This window comes from Lycorma delicatula, chromosome 1, assembly GCF_047948215.1.
Source record: "Lycorma delicatula isolate Av1 chromosome 1, ASM4794821v1, whole genome shotgun sequence".
NCBI lineage: Eukaryota > Metazoa > Arthropoda > Insecta > Hemiptera > Fulgoridae > Lycorma > Lycorma delicatula.
The window spans coordinates 147,163,532-147,185,251 of NC_134455.1; the positions used below are offsets into that span (position 1 = coordinate 147,163,532).

The 21,720-nt window shown below is 29.1% G+C and overlaps 1 protein-coding gene across 1 annotated transcript; it reads left to right on the plus strand.

Moving 5' to 3' along the window:
* Window positions 1–7,685: 7,685 nt before the first annotated feature.
* LOC142323851 (U-scoloptoxin(16)-Ssd1a-like) lies at window positions 7,686–20,794 on the plus strand. Its single transcript, XM_075364142.1, has 3 exons — window positions 7,686–7,848; window positions 16,445–16,574; window positions 20,359–20,794. The coding sequence occupies exons 1-3, from the start codon at window positions 7,767–7,769 to the stop codon at window positions 20,474–20,476; spliced, it is 330 nt and encodes a 109-aa protein (XP_075220257.1). The 5' UTR covers window positions 7,686–7,766; the 3' UTR covers window positions 20,477–20,794.
* Window positions 20,795–21,720: the final 926 nt, after the last annotated feature.

Sequence of the window (21,720 nt, forward strand, 5' to 3'; positions counted from 1 at the left end):
TTTCTTTTAGAAATATTAAGAAATAGTCCAATTCATCTTCCAAAGAACAAACATCAGTGTTATTTTTGTACATATCCTTCAACTCTTTTAATATTTTCTTTCTTCTGTTGACAATTTCCAATCAAAAGGTATATGAAAAGCCTCTAGAACAACTTCATACTTTGAGCTTTTTGAAATGGCTGTGCCTTAGTGTTATCACATATGACATAAAACGAATCGACTTTAAAATCTTCTGTAATTGTAAATTCATGTCCTACTTCTTTGTTTTCATTTAAAAAAACACGCTTTTTCGTCGTCTGCGAATTTGTCCATCTTCCACACGAAATCATAGCCCTGATAATAAATCAGTTTCTCTTTTTCAAATTTTTCATATTCTTCTCGGAATTATTTATAAAATTTTCTAATTCTTCAGTAGGATAGATCCTTTGAATAGTCTTCTTCTACTGATTGCAGTGATTTATTAGTAGCATTTATTCTTTACAAAATAGTATTCCAAATCACTACCATTAGGGCGGTTTCATATTTGTCCGTTTTCTTCAGAAGTGAAGTCATTTAAAGCCTCTTTTATATGGGCGAATCCAAGTTTTATAGCTAATACAGTGTCTGCTCTTGCTGACCATCTTGTATCAGAAATTTTCAGTGAGATGGATCGTTTACACACGAATAAAAACTGCACTTGGACTACACAATAGGTCTGAAAAATTCCCGAACTAAATTTCTGTAGTCGGTACAAGTATCGCCATCTTTCGGACAACCAAGGAACTATATAGTACGTTGTCTGACGAGGTGTACAAAATTTCATCACGTTTCCTCACTCAGTCTCGAGTTATATTCGGCCTTGTACGTTGTGTTCATATGGTATGTTGTGTGAGCTCGCCATGGAACAGAAAACCTCGATGAAATTCTGTATTCGACTTCAAAAATCTTTCGTTGAAACTTATTCTATGAGACCAAGCAGTCGGTGATGAAGCCGCATCTCGTACTACAACATACACGTAGTGGAAGCGATTTAGCGGTAGACAGTCGCTGAATGACGACGAACGTAGCGGGAGACCGTCAACAGCTGTTCAAGACGAAAAGTTATGAAAGTGCGTACGCTTCTGCTCAAGCAACCTCATCTTACCCTTTGGGCCATAGCAGAAGAGCTAAACATCGGTAAAGACGCGGTACGTACCACGTCTTACAGAAAAAATGAAAAAAAAGGAAATGAAAGGAATTAAAAAATGAAAGGTGTGCTCCCGTTTTGTTCCATACTTCTAGACCAAAGAACAAAACCCACCGGGTTGGTCTAGTGGTTAACGCGTCTTCCCAAATCAGCTGATTTGGAAGTCGAGAGTTACAGCGTTCAAGTCCTAGTAAAGCCAGTTATTTTTACACGGATTTGAATACTAGATCGTGGATACCGGTGTTCTTTGGTGGTTGGGTTTCAATTAACCACACATCTCAGGAATGGTCGAACTGAGAATGTACAAGGCTACACTTCATTTACACTCATACATATCATCCTCATTCATCCCCTGAAGAATTATCTAAACGGTAGTTACCGGAGGCTAAACAGGAAAAAGAAAGAAAAGAAAGACCAAAGGACAAAACAGGTGAGTCATGCCCCAAGACTTCGTTGAAACTGCTGTAGCGTGACAAGGTCCGCTACAATCTTAATATTTCGGGTCATATTTTGGAATAGCTGGAAAAAAACTTGTTTTCTTAATAAAATTTTTCTAGAAAAATTTTTGTTAAAAAAAAAAAATTATTAAAGCAATAAAACAATGTTAGTAAGAGAGGAAGGTTTTTCTCATTTATTTAACATTTTAAATTCATTTTTCGTTATTAATAATTTTCAATTATAATTATTATTTGATTAGCATTTCCGCTTACTTTTCGTAGTTTTCATCCTTTACTAGCAGAGAAAGTATCTCCTTATATTTTAACCCGTTAAGTTTTCATCAGCTTTTCGACTAATATCATGCTTCACGTGAGAAGGCAAAAAAAAAAAAAACGGAAATTACTTGCTTTTTCAGCTATTTTCCCCCTCCAGGTTGATCCGACCAGTTCGGCCGATTTGGCGTCATCCGGTTTCGACCAATTAGAAGTACTTGAACGAACTCATAGTCTTTTGTTTCGAACTTCTTCTTCTAAACTTATATTTAACTTAGAATTTGATTTGAAATAAGTTTCAACTCCACTTAATAATTTGATTCACATTAATTGAAATGTACTTGTATTTTGACCAAGTTTAAGAAAAATGAAATAATTTAATGTATCCACAGATGATAGTCCATCTCCCCATCCAAAGGAACTCAATGAATCTACTGTGGAGATCGTTTACTCTCTATTCATTCACCTTCTCATCAAGGGCCTAACCAAAGATTGGAAGTCATACTCATTTAGCTGTTGTGGAGGTAAGAGAATATCACCTCCTACTACTTCCCTGTGGAACGAGCTGAGAATGCTCCTTTCTCTAAAGAAGTTCTTGAGGTTCTGTAACTATTTCCCAAATAGTTCAAGGAGATCAGCAAACCTTTTCCCACCTTTCTTTCTGGGTAAGTGGGACCTCTCATTCGTACTCCTTGGATAGTATATGTGGAATTTTGTTAGCATCATGTGTGTGATGCAATTTAGCCACTTGAGATCCATTTTTGTTCATTTTCCAATATCAGAATTATATGTAACAACCAAAACTACAAATGTGTTTATATGTTTATTGCCACACCACATAGTATACAGAAGAATCCAACCACATCCTTTGCCAGTAATTCAATTTGGCTTTCCTAATAGGAGCCAAATTCTCTTAATTATTCTGTTGAGATGGAATTTACAACCTCTTATAAAGATCAGCCTGATTAGTATTAAATAAATGATTTTGTTCTTCCTTAAGATTGCTTATCTTGTAGTGACATATACTGCAAGACAGAAATACTAAAAGACATTGCTTTAGGAAATCCTGGATCTCAGCATCAGTTCAATTCTCTTGGCATAATTCCAATGAAGCCAGATGTGTGGCTACTCTGAAATAGTAAATAAAAGCAGGATACGGCTTGTTACAGTATAGATGACTTACTAAACTATGCTTGAAAAATGTATTGAAATATTTTATCGAATTTTAACAACTCTTCATTGGAATATAAAGTTAAAAAAGTAAGATGTGGCAAAGGATTAAATTTAAAATAAACCATAAAACCTGCTTTATTATTTTTAAATTTATTTATAAAATAAAACAAATGATAAAAGATAATTTTTTTCAATCTGCCAGTATAAATAATGCAAAATAAAAATACGCTTATTTATGTAACGTTTAGAAATTATTATTTATTTTAAGAATAATAAACAAAAAAGTAATTAAATTTGTCTTATTTCAGTTAAATTATAAGGAAAATATGTTTATACGACGATTAATTTTTTAATCATCTTTTAATGAATTAAGCATTAAATCAGATTCTTTATTAGTACTTCATGCATGTGAGTGACTCATTATGACTTCAAGGCCAGTAAATTGAAATTTCTAATGAACTGTTTAGTACTGCACAATTTAGTTAGTAAACTAGTATTATTTCCTGCTGACTATACATTTTATCTCTTAACTAGCTACCCGTCACAGCCTTGCCTGCGTTATATGGTTACTTGCGTTTCCCGTAGCGGTCAATCTTTTTATTTTATGTTAAGTAACCGGTGGCACGTGCAGCCAGTCACACATACAGTAACGGTGGCATTGGCTGTGTTGGTTGAACCAACCAAAGTGCCCTTGCACTTTGAATGTTGGGATGTAATTCTCGCGCACTATATTTGTTGCACCGAACGATGTCATTTGGAAACATGAATTGTACTTGCGTATGTTTGCCAAAAAATGTTTCGATTGGCTTGTGTCACCTGATACCAACGTTGATAATGGTTCGGGTGGTGAATGTAATTCTGGCAATTTCACTTTTCCACCCGCGCAGCACATTCCTGGTGTTTAGTTTTTACATTTGCAATACACCGCATAATTTATCCATTTTTCCAATAACCACACTTGGATGAAGACTATAATCATAACTAGCATCGTAATGGAATGCACCAAGATTTAAATCAGCGTGCAGTGTTCTGGATCGAGCAGTGAGTACTCGAGCGGTTTCCAGTCTTACTTCCTGTTGCTCGTCTGTTTCAGACGAACGGGCTTGAGCAGTGCGTACTCGAACGGTTTCCAGTCTTGCTTTCCGTTGATCATCTGTTTCTAAGCTCGTAATGCATTTTTCTTTTGTGCTTTAGTTATAGATCGACCAATCGCTTGCCGTTTAAAATCAGTTATGCCGATTGGCATAATTGATTTGACAGCGAAAGTAATGCTTTATGACGACTATTACCTCTTACAAATTTGTTTTATTTTATACACTTTTTATTTTTTACACTTTATTCATAATGCAATTTTTCATATTCCTTTTTCTGACCACTTAAAGAAAAGTGTCATAGCTTAGATACTTTTTCCTGCAAGATGTTCGGATTTTTTCTTTTTGCTTAGGTACTTTTTTGCTTGCAAGATCTTCCGGTATTTTTCTTTTTGCCACCGTAGCAGATAAGCACTAAACAATAATAAAAAACATTTCCTTCAAACTCACTTCAAATGTATCGTTTTTTAAATCTTATCTTAATTATGCAACCGTATGCAAGTTTGTAAACACTTTTTTATTTATTTTATTTTTTAACTTCACTAATGCACTTTTTCACAGTCCTTTTTCTGACCACTTAAGAAAAGGTTTCAGAGCTTAGATACTTTTGCCTGCGAGATCTTCAATTTTTTTCTTTTTTCTTGCAAGAACTTCCGGACGAATTTAAAAAAAGTAAAATTTTGTAATCTGTATCTTGTCCACATGGGTAATCTTCTATATATATATAAAAAGAAAAAAGTCTGTTTGTATATTTGTTTCGTAAATATCTCAACACCGACGCCACCTAGCGGGTATAGTTTTTGCAACTTTTTTTTTTCTTTTCACGTAACTAATTTATATTCTGAGTATGAGCCAAATCAGACCATAAATACAATTTTTCCAAATATCTCGACCCCCAGCGCCACCTAGCGGGTCCAAACTAATTCAGTGACCTTCGCAGGCGTGCGCACAACTCACCAAAATTTCATCGCAATGGGATGAATGGTATAGGAACGCATACGGGACAAACAAACAAACAAACATTCAGTTTTATATATATAGATAAATTGAAAAAAATAATTTAGCAAAAATAATAATACTTTCAGCTGTGTGTTATATTTGGAACTGTGAAAGCGGAGTGTTTATTCTGTCTCAAATTAATTCAGAATTATACAAATTTACATGTTTTATTCATAAAAATGAAGTTTTTTTTATGAAACTGAAAATAATTTTACTCAATAAAATAGCTTCTTACATTTTTCATAAATTTATTGAGTTGCATTATGACAGTGAATGTAAGCATTTTGTCACTACTGCATATCAATAATTTTTGTAAGTTTGATTTATTATCAGTGATTTCATGATGTCAGGACTATAAATCAAGATAGCAAACACTTTGCAGCACACTGTCAAGGATAGATTGTTTTGTTTTGATTATACTCTCCTATCCATTCTATTGCAGTTATTTTTTTCTTAATTTTTTTCAAAATAGTTTTATTGAAAAACTTTCCTTTATAATTGGATAATAAGATGAATTATTCTAAGATGAATAAAAACCTCAAGCTGAAAATGGAACCAAGGATCTTTATACTAATTGCTTTTCCCATTATTTCACCGTTTTATTTCTTGTTTGACTACTGATAAAAACCGTTATTGTTTAACTATTAACCAGATAATTAGTTTAATTACCGTAAAAATTTGAAAGAAATAATATAATTTAAAACTATAACTTTTTAATTTCCAAACAGAACAAATTTAACAAATATGAAAATGACCACAAGGGTGACAGAAAACAAATCTTTTATTAAATCTAACTTTAAAAATCATTAAAAAATTTTAATCATTAAATTTTTAACATAACAAAGTTACAATTTTAAAAACTTTCATCACCACCTGATGTAAGCAAAACATAGCATACAGTATTAAAAATTTTATTTAATCGAGAAATAAAAATCAGTGGGGGCTCACAGCTAAAATTAGTGGGGCTGCTGCTCCAGAAATTTTTTTTCAGATCCTTTTCAAGGTCATGATTAAAGTTTTTTGTAAAATAAAAGAACCGAAGAAAATGAATCAAATAGAACAGCTGGAAGCAGGATAGTAATCTAATTCTACACTTTATCAGATTCAAGAATGTAGTACATGGTTTTTAAGCACATTGTTCTTTCATTCTTCCAGCGTTTTTTTGGACAGATTTGGCAGTCAAAGAGCCCTTGCTTTCTGCCATCTTCTGATCACTGCTGAAAAAACAACTAAACCGCTTTCTAATTCCTTCCACTGAATAAACTGGAAAAGGGAACGAACAAGAACGTTCCATACACACGGAGTATAAATAAAACCTTCCACCAGCACACCAGAGGCGACAGTGCTCTCTCTCCTGCACAGCTACACGCGCAGCTTCCTATGTGTGCATGCGCACAACAGCCAAACACCGTGCCTAAGAACTGTGAAGCACACAGTTTGAATCTGATGAAGCTGTGAACTGTGAAGTGCACAGTTCCATAAAAAGATTTTTGTATCTTTTTCATAAACTGGGGGATAGCTACTGACATTAAGCTTAAGGATTATATATTTATTGTACAAGTATAAAGAAAGGATTAAAGAAAAAAGAAATCAAAATAATATCAAGTGGAAATAGGGGGTGTTGCAGTTCCATTGATAAAAATGGACAATCGGAGTATCTGAGAAGAAAAGATTAGAAGCTTTTGAAATGTGGTGCTATAGGAGAATGTTAAAAATCAGATGGGTGGATAAAGTGACGAATGAAGAGGTATTGCGGCAAATAGATGAAGAAAGAAGCATTTGGAAAAACATAGTTAAAAGAAGAGACAGACTTATAGGCCACATACTAAGGCATCCTGGAATAGTCGCTTTAATATTGGAAGGACAGGTGGAAGGAAAAAATTGTGTAGGCAGGCCACGTTTGGAATATGTAAAACAAATTGTTAGGGATGTAGGATGTAGAGGGTATACTGAAATGAAACGACTAGCACTAGATAGGGAATCTTGGAGAGCTGCATCAAACCAGTCAAATGACTGAAGACAAAAAAATTGATTCGTTTGACAAAATTGGTAAAAATTATTTCAAAATAGAATGTCATATTCCTTATTAAAATGTGTATACCGTGTCCAAGGTCATGAAAATCTTTTTAAGAAAAGACTAAATATAGCCAGGAAATCTGGACTTTTAATGTAATAAATTTACAACAGCAAGTATCAGTGGTAATTAGTTACGTTAATAAAACTGAGACTTTATTATTGATATTAAACAGCTTCAAAAACAGACACAAAAAAGAGACCTCTATTAATTCTTAGAAATCATCTCTTTATCATTATTGATAAACAATATATTTGTTTATTTATTTATATATTTTAATATTAATCTTAAAAAATTAACATAACATAACATCTCAGTCGTATTATTATAAGGAAAATATATTTCTTTGATTTATTGTTTAATGAACAAAACCTAAGATTACATTTTTATCTCTACTTCACACGTGTCATTGCCTTAAGATTCAATACAAGGTCAATGAAACGGTTATTAAAAGGCAAACTTCAAATGATCTCTGTATTATTGTACTGATCAGTCAATAAACCAGTGCTATTACTTACTGATCATATCTTTATTCCTAAATAAATTAAAACAAAATGTTTTTACGAAAAATAATACTTATGTTTTGTATTTCATTTGTAACTGTAAAAGCAGCTGTATTTTCTGGCACCCAGACTGGTGAGTTTTCCACATTTAACTGTAATAATATATGTTGTGTGTAATAACAAGACTTTCTTTAAACTAAAAATATAATTTTACATAACAAAATAACTTTTTTCGATAGTCTGGTAAAGTGCTTAATTTTAATAACATTTCCCATCAATTTCTCTTAAGATCATATTGTGTACATAGTTTCTCATTAATACATGACAAAATTAAAAAAAAATTGAATCAGTAATTATTAATGATTAAATGATATCAGAGCTATGAATCAAGTTAGCATTAATTTTGTGATTTTCTATCTGGAAGGAGAAAATTTATATTTAAAACTCTATTAACATTTTAAACAGTGGAAACAGTAAACAGAATCAAACTTAATAAATACATTACATGTGTACTTTAAAACTTTTTCAGTAGTTTTTGCAGCCATCTTCAGTGACTGGTGCTGCTGTTTTCAGCCTGGCTAAGCTGTTGTTACTGCTAGTGGCTTCTTTTTAATTAAGCAGAGTCATATTTAGGATATGCTCAATAGTCAAGAAGGGATAGGATTTAAATTTTGTTTGTTCGTTTAATACTAATATTTGTTATTGTGTGTTTATATTTCATTACTTATGAGTTTAGATATGATGTGGTTTGTGTTTAAGATTGATAAATTTTGTTTCCATGTTTCTGTTATAAGTGTTCATTGTTTCTTTGTTGAGTAGGATAAGTTGTATCCTGTTTGACAAATGTAGAATATTGTGCAGTCAGGATAGTTCAGTTTATATATTCAATAGTACTGCATTCCACAAGTAAAGATTTGGTTTGTTTATTTTTCTGAAAACCACACTGTAGACCTTTTGAATACGTAACTATTTTGTTGTTTTTGTTTGGATACGTTAATGTAACATATTCTTTTTATTTTGCTGTTTTTATTTTTATTACTATTTTATTTGAATGTATCAATCTGTGCCATAGTTACTATTTACGTGCAGTAAGTATTTTATAGTAACTTCTGTTTGATCTTCAGGGGAGTTGAGTGTGTCAAGAAGTACATAGATAATACTTCTAAAAGCAGAGAGTTCATGTTGGATCAGGGAGGATTTGAGATTCTGTAAATAAGTGTGTCGTCATTGCTGGTTTTCTGCTTACTTTGTGGGTTGTTTATTGATTGTTTTTGGAGATGTCAAAAATCAAGAAAATCTATTTATTTACTTTGTTTGTATTCAGTTATAATGTTTAATTTATAGTGTATTCTGTGTACATAAGTTAATAAGTTATTGCAGATTGTTAAGTTCTGATAGTGTTTGTATTCATTCTGGTGGTATTAAAAATGTGTTTTCCCCTTTACTTTTATAATTTTTTTTTATACTAGAATTTCTTCTTATGAGTAAATAAGTAGATAAATAAACAATCTAAATTAGAAATTGAACTTAGGACCATTTTGACACTAGTTTTTTCCACTTGTTCAACTTCATGATTTAGTTAATCATACCACAACAGTTAACCATATATAGTTTATCAAAATTTATGTAACCGTAACAATGAAAAAATAATAATAATTATATTTAATTATAAAATAATAACAATAAGAAATAATTACCAATTAAAAAATAAAATACATTTATATTGATCAATTTGACAAGTTGTGGTTAAACTATTTCAAAAATAAATTAAAAAAATTACTTACTTTCTATGTGTTACCAGAAAATTTTTAACGCCTGTTGTTCTCTATTTGGTGGACAGCTGTATATGATAAATAAAATACTAAATAAAAAAAACACTGAGCAGAATATATCAATTAGAGCTTTAATTTAGGACTTTTCAATTACAGGATCATCATCTGTTTTGATGTTTCATTTTTATTTACTTGACTATTATTAAACCTCACTTTCAATTTAATGGAAATGTTTCAGAACTAAGCATTATGTTATCATGTTTTGTCACGCTCTTCAATGAATAACAATTGGTAGAGCAATAATAAACCTATGTCAGTATTATTTACAAGCATTATACAAAATATTATCTCTTAAATAATAATTAATCTAGAACTTACATTATAATAAAAAATTTAGCAGTAAATTAATATTAAGACTTTTACTGGTAACAGACATGTATAAAAGTCATGCAGCTTATGTGTAAAAAATGAGAATGGCAATATATGATAAAAATGTCACAGATTACAGTGTCAACAAAACCTGGAGCCTCTAATAATTATACTGATATATACGAAACATAATAGAAATTAGCACTTTTATTCCTGATGGAATACTTCTGGTTCCTGATGAAACAGGTTACAGAGGTGTGTTTGCCGGCATTAGTGTTCATTATGTTATTAGATATATCTTTAGTCATTCAATCATGAAAATACCATAGCACATTCTATCTGGTGTAACAGTTGTGTAACTTAAGAATGATTGAAAATTTATGTATTCTTTTAAAAATGTATTTATTAAGGTAATTAGATATTCTTAGACAATAGTTATAAACAATTTAATTTACTATAGAACACATTACTCATTCAGGATAACAGTGCTTTTGTTTCCTGGAGAAATAGGTTAGAAGTAGGGTTTAGTATTTTAATTTTAATAGTGACTTTACTTGAGCTGGAAACTGCATACATTACCAGGGATCTACTCACCAAAAATTGATCTATTGCATACTTCTAGTTTAGACACATATCAATTCTAAAAGACCACTATATTTAGTTGCTTAGAAAAGTAGACATATCCACTATACATTATTTATTTGTGTATATACACAAACCTCACGTACGTCCAAATGTGTTTCTCCTTATTATCTCATAGTATAAGAATTTTGTTTTATCACTAAATTAATATTGTATTGATTCGCTAAATAATGAGATTAATTTTATCACCTCATAAGCAATTTTAACTTTATTTCCTTGATTATATATGCCACTATTTTTATTTTTGATTTGGTGGAAATATTTGCTATAAATATATTTTAGACCAAGAATATGAAATGATAAATTAACATTATTTAAATGAATCTTATTAATTTCTCAACTGGTAAAATATGAGGTGTTACAGATTTTAACAAATTCATTCATAAAAATTACAATACTAGTTACTTATAAAAAAAAATAAATATATGCTATAAAATATATTAATGAGCCGTAGATACTAATGTTATAAGGATAAATATTTTACATTTCTTAAAATAATATTGTTATTCATGAACAGTAATTAAAAATGTTAAATTTGATCAAACACAGAACAAAAAATCAGTAAAAACAAGTTGGTAATTAGTTAAACAATTAAATATAAATACTAGATTAATTTTTTTCAAATCATATACAAGCTTTATGAAAAAAAATTATTCATATTATAATACATAAATATTATCATTTATGAATACATTTAACCTTTACACATCTTTTAAAAAATAATGTAGGCTAACTGAGCAATTAAATTATTTAAATAATATAAAAAGAAATTCAGATTGATAATAAACAGATATTTCAAAACATTATGTTTTATTGAAATAATTAGAAACAAATATCAATTATATACAAATGAATTGTTATATAAAATATTATCATTTTAATTTATAATAATTCTTCTGCAAAAATCTACTCAGTCTACTCATTTAATGTCTTTCATTACAACTTTAATTTATCTTTTAAGAACTATGTTTTGACTTTTTCTTTTTTAAACAACTTCTTCAAAATTCTATATAATTTTAATCTTTTTCAACATATTATGCAAATACACTTAAACTTACTGCATGATTTTTAAAAACTTTAAGTTTTTGCATTTATACCTGTATAAACTCGTTATAAGCAATATAAAATCATTATTTTCTTTACCAGCTGATTGCAACCGCTACTACCAACTTACTAGGCCTGATGTAACTGTAGATGTAATGCAATGTATACTAAATGAAATGTTTAGTTGAAACTGTTGTTTAAATGGAGATGACTTGAAGTATAATTCTTTTTAAAATAATTGTAATTCACAATCAACCGTGAGAAAAGGAAATGAAATGTTTACATTTGAAATCGCTTATTGTTTTACATTTCCATGTGTAAAACAATCTCATCATTGGCACATATCAAGTCATTCTTTTTAATACATATGTATCTATAAATCAGTTGACAGATTTTGATATTTAATTATGACTGAATGATTTTATTGTTGATACAAAAATAATAACTTATGATAAGTTATTATTTTTAAGAATGTTTTAATTTCAAATAGTAGTTATAAACGCTGTTAAGCAAGTCACAGTGTACACTACTCTGTAGTCTTAACTAAATGTGTCATTGAGTATAAATGTAAATCTGCTGGTAAACATGTAGTCTGAACCAGACTACATGTTGACTCAGACTCAGGATAACCATTCCTGAGACGTGTGGTTAATTGAAATCCAACCACCACAAAACACTGCTATCCACAGTCTAGGATTCAGATACATATAAAAGTAACTTCTAGTACTCTTGACTTCAAAAATCAGCTGAATTTGCAGTGATTGGCTTAACCGCAAAACTAACCCAACAGGTTAAGTAAATAAATAAATATATATATGTGTTATCACTAATAAATGAAATTTATTTCTTCATTTACAGTTGATGTTGTCACATAGTAAACAGTAATTCACTTCTATCATCATTATTAAGCATTGAAATTTTAAAACAGAGCACTTATTTCCTATTAATTAATTTAATATTAAAATTATCACATCAAATATTTAATAAATATTGCAATGAATTGTTTACTCCTTCTTTGATTTCTATACTAATTTGTTTTTTTTTTAATTACAAAGTTACTAAAAGAAAAAAGTAGTAACTTCAGCTCACATTCTTTCAGAGAATAAATTCATATGTTTTATTACAGTAATTTTAATTTATTTATATTTAAACTAAACCTATACACATCATTTAGGTATTCTGAATTAATCTAATATCTTTTCAGTACATTTTTGCCCCTCATACACCTTCAAGTGATACCTGTGGAGATGGAAATGTATATATACTTGACGAACATAAACGTACTAGAAACATATGTCAGACTTATAAAGGATACATAATTTTTATGTTTTGGTTCAGAGAAAATAGTTTCTATCATACCCTATTTTGAAACTGGCTCAAAACATAGCTGAAATAGTAAGCAAAAAACCAGAAATATAAGTATAAATGTCTAACTTTTAATTTACGTCATCTAAAGATTTTTTTACAATTTTTTAACCAAATTGTTTAACTTGAGTACAAAACTTAAATCACAAAAAATTGTTTTCATATATTTCTATGTACAAATGACATTTTTTCTTGCTTAAATGTGTTCTTAACAAAGTTGTAACAAGTGAAACGCATGTATTTTTTCTGTAGTACAGTTATAGCATAATTAGATATAAGACAAAACAATTTAATATGTAAATAAATCATTATTATACACCAGTGTTCTGTGTTTACAAAAAAAGAATATTTAGATTAAATAAATAATGTTTAATGAAAAATTTTACATAAGTACTATGAAAATAAATTTATATACATGGGAGAAAAAAAGTCAAAGATATTTTGCTGCCTTTAATTGTTAATATTGTTGTACATATCATCCTAAGGATATATGGCTGGGTAGAGATAGATAAACAAAACACAATTGCCAATTCTGTATTGTCTCTCACTTTTTTTAATTACATGCAGATATACACAATCAATATTTCAGGAGAAAATATATCAAAATGTTTACATTTTCTACTTAAAATCTAATATTATTAATAAGTGAATCATTCTGAACTTTAGTAAATAATATCAAAAACACTGTTCTATAAGAGTTTTGTTACATAAATAATTTTGACTTACTCTTATGTAGTTTTTTTAATTCCCACTTTTTCTGGTACAGATTTGTAAGTTTTTATTGTGCTTCATACATACTATTAGTAATTTATATAAAAATGTCTCGTTGTATAAATCATCGAAACAATTTTTGCTGTATGTGTGGTGAATTAATTTCTAAATCTCTAAGATGAAATATTACTCTTTAGGTTAAAAATTCATGTGAATTATATTTTGGGTGAAAAAATGAGGGTCCTCTTATAGCTGCTGTAATTCTTGTGTATCATTACTAAGCAGTTGGCTTAGTGGGAAGCCATGACATCCCTTTTTTTGTTCCTATGGTCAAAAGGATCATTCGACAGACTGTTATTTTTTTACCATAAAAATCAATAGCATCACAAGTAAAATTCAAGAAATCTATATTTTATTCTTCCTTCAGCCAAAAAACCTAATCAACAAAGTAGAGTTACCTGTTTCAATTCCACCAAAAGGAGTTTAGAAGAAAATGTTAATGATGAAAACGGCTATGATTGAGAGTAATGAAGAAGAAGAAGATACAGTTTTCCAAGATGAGAGAATTGACCTCACAAATTATCCAAGAAATAAATGATCTGGTTCATGATTTTAGGTAGTCTAAAGTGCAATCAGAGTTATTGGCTTCAAAGTTAGAAGGCTGGAACCTTGGTAACCTGTTATCCTTACTAAATAATATAATGAACTGCAATCATGTAAATTTTTTATTGGATTTACTAGGACAGTATCAAAATCCTATGAAATGGATATTTTTTATAGATTCCTTTAAAATGAGTTTCAAAGCTGTCCCCCTACACAATGGAAATAAAAATCAATCTTCTTGCTTATGCAGTACAAATAAAGAAGATAAAATAGATTGTTATTGGATGTACAATATGAAAAGTATTCTTGGCACATACATGCCAAGAACGTAATTTGTTGGACGACAAAAACAAAAGCTAATCAGAACTATCAGGTAACCCAACCAGTACTTTATTATTTGTTGTACACGCTGTTTTTAATTTAAAACTTTTAAATACTTTATTAAATTTATTATAATTTATGAAATAACGAATTTATTAGAATTATGTATTAAATAAAACTTTTAAATTAAATAATAAATATTATTAACAAGAAAAAGGATTTAAGTATGGGATCTCCACTTTCCGCTATTTTAGTCGATATGTTTATGAATGAACTAGAAAACACTCTGATATCAATATAATTAATAAGCGCCAAATTATTTTATACAAAATATATGTGGATGACATTTTGATAATATATAAACAACAGTTTAACAATGAAGAAAATACAATAATTAAAGAAATTAATATTTTAAATGAAAATATTAAACTCACTTTAAACAGAGAAAATAATAACAGCATTGATTACTTAGACAAAATTTAACAAAAGTTTTAGACACTTACAGAAAGCCAGCCAAACAGAATACTATAATGTATTTCAAATCTTTTCATTCTTGGAGTCAAAAAATGGCAACCTTTTAATTCATTAATTTATAGAGCGTTAAAATACTTAAAATATAATAATTTAAAATTAAATGAAATAAATAATATTAAACATATAGCTGTAAATAAAATATATGATACTAAATTAATAAATAAATTATACAGCAGAATATAAAATAAAATAAACATAAGGGATAAAATAAGCTAACGAATAATAATATAATAAATGATACGCTAAAATTAAATGTAATATAAATTATAATAAACTTTTTAAAATATTTAAAACTTTTAAATTAAAAACAGCGTATACAACAAGTAATAAAATACATAAATAATAAAGATCCTTCTTTAACAATAAATCGTGATAATTATAATTTAGAAAAACAAGGAGTGTATAGTCTTAATTGCGAACTGTGAATTGAAATATATTGGAATGACAAATCGTTCATTGTTTTACTTCTGAATCAGGCTGCCAGCCTGATTCAGAAGCTGGCCAATTTGTCTTGGGGAGCTACCACCAAAACTCTAAGAGTCAGTGCACTAGCCCTCGTAAATTCAACCACAGAATATTGTGCTCCTGTTTGTATTAATAGCTGCCACATCAAGCGTGTAGACACACATCTGAACCAGGCTATATGAACCACAACTGGAACCACTGGAACAACTTTACTCCAGTGTCTGCCATTGCTGAGTAATATCACATCCCCCCTCCAAAATTAGACTACTGGCAGCCTTCAAATCACAGATGGAAAAGTATAATGTTAACCCCTCTCTTCCTATCTCTAACAGCAACCAAGACTGAAGTCCAGACATCCACCTATAGCAGTCGCCAATCAGGTCAACGACTTCAACACAAACGATCACTGGACATCACTATGGCAAGGTCAAAATATCACTAACTCCAACCTTGTGACAGATCCAACCCTGAGGGTACCAGGATTTACTCTTCCCAGTAGACAGTGGTGCAACATCAACAGGAGGCACACAAATCATGATATCTGCACAAGAACCTGACCAAATGGGGAGCTGAGGAAAGCTCATGATGCGACTGATGTGGAACTGAAGAGCAAACAATCACCCACCTGCCCCTGGTTTGTCCAAGAACATCTTTTAGAGGCTTGCTACAAGACATCCACGATCTTACTCCCGAAGTATTGGAATGGCTGACCCACTGTGACCTGTGCTTATGATAAAAAGGTGCAAAATATATAATATTATTAATAATATTGTTGAATTATTGTAAAAATTGCAATGTTTGTAAGTTCATTAGAATACACGTATATGTAATTCTACAAAAATGTAATTTGAAATAATTATCTTACCACCTTAAAATAAAGTACAAACTATTAACTTTTTTCAGCTCAAAATGGTTCATGCACGCATAACGGGAATTATATTCCAGTAGGAGAAGAATGGTTTAGTCCTGATTGTGCAAAATTCATATGTAGCCCAGCTGGTGCTGATAATTTAGTTTATTTAGAAGGTTATACGTAAGTAATGCTGTTATTAAAATGATGACTCTGGCTTTGATAAAATAAAAGATTAAATACAAATTTTTTTAAGGATTAGTCATAACACATAATTTAAATATTAGGGCTTTACTATTCTAATCAACTGTTAATCAGAATTTATTTCTTGAATATTATTATAGATGAATATAGTATTATCCTCCTAATTACTGAGAATGAAGGAAATTTATTTATGTATCTTTCAAGACAGTCAAGAATATATAGTTTCAATAGATTTAAAATGTTTCAACAATGTATTCTTAAACTGATTTGCTTAACTTCATTGGAAAGGTGAGAATTTTCACTTTTAACCCATTATAAGACTAGAATGAAATCAATTCAAAACCAAACTTACCCTGACTATTGTTAAGAAACAGTTCTAATGACATTCATAATGAACTATTTTTCATCAAAAGAGATCCAGGGATATTTCAACTTCCAATTACGCATACATGTTTTCATAAAACATTTTTTTTTATCACTTTACTTTCTAGTGAAGGGGTTGGCATATTAAGATAACTGGATAATCTTTAGTGAAATACAAAATGAAATGGCAATCCAGTTGGTGTAGTGTGGGGCAAGGCAAGTCAGCTAGCTGTAGAAACAAGGCAAGGCAAGATTTGGTATATTTTCACTTAAGCATGCAGGTCTGTTTTTTTTTACCCTCTTCAATATAAACATAATATACATGGCTAATACATTTACCATATGTAAATCATATGAGATCTTATAATGAGAAAAAATTGCATAGCTTTTGAAATATTAATGTAAAATGACTTACTATCCAATTTCTGAAATAAATTTCCAGAAAATCTTTTATTCACCTCCTGCATGGGTGGGATTGTTCTAACAATATCCATTTTTAGGTGATTAGGATACATTGTTAAATAGGTTCTCAACCACCTCAAACAGGTGCCAATTTTAATAACAAGGAAATATGCTACTCCACATCAACAAAAGGAATTGCTCTGTCATTTACTTTAAAGGATTACAGAAAACCATGGGAACACTTTGATTAGAGCATTACAAAATACAAAACTAATAAATGAAAGAAAAGTATGCAGTTACTAAATCAAAATAATATTTATGAAAAAGTAGTAAAAATACTAATTAAACATACTGAAATTACTTGTATATTCACTATTATTTCAATTTTAAATATATACCCGAATATTTTTCAAATAAAACTTAAAGTTCATATTATATTCTACATTATTTTATTAGCCATATAATAATATGTAGCTAATAAAATAGCTAAAATTAATGTAAAATGTAATATAAATTTTGAGTTTTATTTTAAAAATATTTGGTATAATCTCAAAATTTAAATAACAATGAATAAAATTCCATAACGTTTAATTAGTATTATTTAAAGTCATTGACAAAGAGTAATATAATTTTTGCAACAGGATATTCTTTATCTAACTTTACAGTCTCTCTTATCTTTCAGATGTTTATAAAATATTAAAAAGTAAAACACTAACAAGGGCCTATTTTCTGAGTAGTATTACTCAGTGTAAAATGAAAATACTTTTTTTCTTGACTTGGTAGAAGTGGTAATATTTTTTCAAGAATAAATAAATAGATGTGTTAAACTAAGATAGAACATTTTAAAAATAAACTGATGCATTTGTGTTCCTAAATATAAATTCAGACTTCTAAAAGATGATCCAGAAGTGCACATCAAAAAATTTTGCGAATCATTATATTTACATTTGCCTTTTTAATAACATGGCTTGAACCTTTAACACAATATTTCTTAGTCATTTTTAATTGTGATTGATGGGAAGATGTGATTAGTAAATACCAGTGTAATTTCATCAAAGCCTTTTCACTGATGAAAACAAGAATTTCATGAATGAAATTGATGACTGTGGTGGTGTAAAATTATTAAAAATAATTTTATAATAAATATATTTTGTAGACATTGATAATGATTGCTAGTTAATTTGAAGATAGTGAATATAGTCTATCGCAGACCATCAGAATAATTTCTTTGGGGTTGGATGAAATTGTGTATTTACTTTGTATGTACTGGCATATAAGAACTAAAAATCATATCTGGATAACTAATAAAAATAGTCCTGATACTATAAGATATGCTTGAGAAGCATGACTTCATCATGTACCAAAAAAACAACAGCCACATCAAACAACTGCTATAAATGTATGTTAAAACTTTTAATCACAAATAAATAATTTTGAAGTAAAAATAAATACAATTTTTCAAATTTAATCTTTTGTTTTATCTATTTAGTCAAAACATATAAAACCATAAAATCTGCCCTTTAATTTGGGTCCTACCGTACTGATATTTTATAATTAAAAGTCAATATGGCTTCATTTACCTTGGTAACAGAAATCAAGCTCCAACTCTAACATTTCCAGGGATTTGTTGAGACAAATTTTCTGTTTGTATTAATGTCCAAAACAGCTGTTATTGGTACAGTTTGAATCATTTGTACATATACTTATACAAAGTGAAGACTTAAGAAAACAAAATTATGATTATTAAACCTTTTTTTCTTTCTTTTTAACCTCTGGGACCACGATTAGGTAAGTATTGCTTCAGAGGATGCGATGAATGACAATTTTTTGTAGAGTGTGAAGATGCCAGGCCTGACTGGGATTTGAACCCGGGACCTCCGGATGAAAGGCCGAGATGCTACCACTCGTGCCACAGAGGCCGGCATATTTATTAAACCTGGAAAAATACAAGAATAATCCTTACAGAAGTACCTCTGGTAACCAAACAAAAGAATAAATATATTAATATTCAAGCATTTAATCAATATATTCATAATTTATTTCTTTTCACTTCTAATTATTATTTTCTTATTAATCTACTACAAAGTAAACTTGTAAATCTAAATTATCTAATTTAAAATTTTTATAGATCACTATGATTTTATTGATATGTGTTATAAAAGTAGGCATTTTAGTTATGTTTTTATTTCTTGATAACAATTTTCATTGAATTATTAGGTGATTCGTACAGCTAGTATACAACTGGTAAACCCACCGGGTTTGGTCTAGTGGTGAACGCGTCTTCCCAAATCAGCTGATTTGGAAGCCGAGAGTTCCAGCGTTCAAGTCCTAGTAAAACCAGTTATTTTTACATGGATTTGAATGCTAGATCGTGGATACCGGTGTTCTTTGGTGGTTTGGTTTCAATTAACCACACATCTCAGGATTGGTCGAACTGAGAATGTACAAGACTGCACATCATTTACACTCATACATATCATCCTCATTCATCCTCTGAAGTATTATCTAAACGGTAGTTACCGGAAGCTAAACAGGAAAAAGAAAGAAAAGTATACAACTGGTAATAAAAATATTTTTAATGTACTTGCTAAAAGGGGAGGAATAGTCCTAAATAAATGTTACATTGAAAAAAAAATTAAAAAGTAAATATCAAAAATTGTTTGAACTTATACCTACAAATATTAAATCATTTATTTTTATTTAACACTTTTTTACCTCCAAAAGCATTAAATTATTGGATTTCTGTATACAAGAATTCAAATTTGGGGGAAACCTATATAGTTGTTATTTATACATGAAAAATTAATTAAATAATTATATATATATATATATATATATATATATATATATATATATATATGTAGATTCTATAGATTTTTTATATGCATATAGCAATAATGATGTGAATAATGATGATATAATAATGTTTTTAATGAAACAGAGCGTGGTAAGAGGTCATCATATTGCTTTCTTATTAATGTTTCTTTTTTTGTTACAGCTGTGGGGTAGAAATAACTGAACATCCTCCAGAATGCCAGCTAGTGTATGATAATACAAAAAAATATCCAGACTGCTGTACACCTGAAGTAAAATGCCCCGATGGAAAAAAACTATAGTCATGGTAAACAATGATTTTTTAAAGAAAATAGAAATGTGTTGAATAGAAACACTACAAAATTAGAACATTCATTCTTGAGACTCTGAAAAAGTGTGTGTAAGCGGGTTTTTAATATTTTTTTGTAGAATACCTTACTTTCTAATGGCAAATCAAAGACAATAAACAAATTAATTAATAAAAGGAAGATGACAATATATATCATGATTAATATTATTCCTGAGCTGAAAAACTAATCTTGTAATTTGTTAATATGAGAATATTATATGTTATTGGATTTAAGCTGATCTATATTAAAAATTGTTACAGTTTATATTTATTTGCTGGCCTATACTTTAGTTTACATTTTTATGAAGAATTTTTTTAAATTGATTTTTTTTTTTGTATAAAATAAAATAATAAATTTTTATAATATAAAATTTTTAGATGAAAAACATGTTTAACATTTCATTTGAAAAAAAGACTACTATGATTCGTAATCTTAAACTGGTCTCATCAGGCTGATACAAAAAAGACATTTTTTCTTATGCTATAAAAATTTTAAACCAAATTCACACTTAGGTTTTGACATATAAATGATGATTCAAAAAACACCTACCTGTAAAATATTATATTCAGAATTTGAGCTATCAGTATAAAAAAATAATACATATTTTCATTTTTTTTTTTATGAAAAATGTTTAGTTCTTTGGTACACACAAATTGAAAAATAGTACAAATGATTACCTTACTTCTTTTACAACTAAATGTTTGAGAAATAAAAAGGGGTTTTTCTGTTGATGGGTACAAATTAACACCTAAATTGCTTTTCAGTTCCTTGATAATGAAATTCTTTTTTGTTACGCATGGTTTCCATCCATTATGAATAGTGTAATAATACTAATGTTAACAATATTTTAGTAAATTGATAGTGAATTTATCTTATTATACTGAATATGAGCCTATATGCTTTCTACATGATATACCTTTAGTCAATGTATCCAGCTCTTTATAAGAAAATGCTTCACATTTTGCAATTTTTTTAAAAATTATATATAATTATAATAATACATATATATTTGATTTTTTTTTTATCTAATTCATATATAATTTTTTTACTTCTTAACTTACTGAAATCACAGTGTGAGGTACATGATTGCTACTTTTGATTAAACCCTTCAATTTTTTATTCATGTTCAGCCTCAGTAATTAGAAAAACATTCTAAATGAGAGATAGAAGAAAAGCCAACAAAAACGTTGTAACTA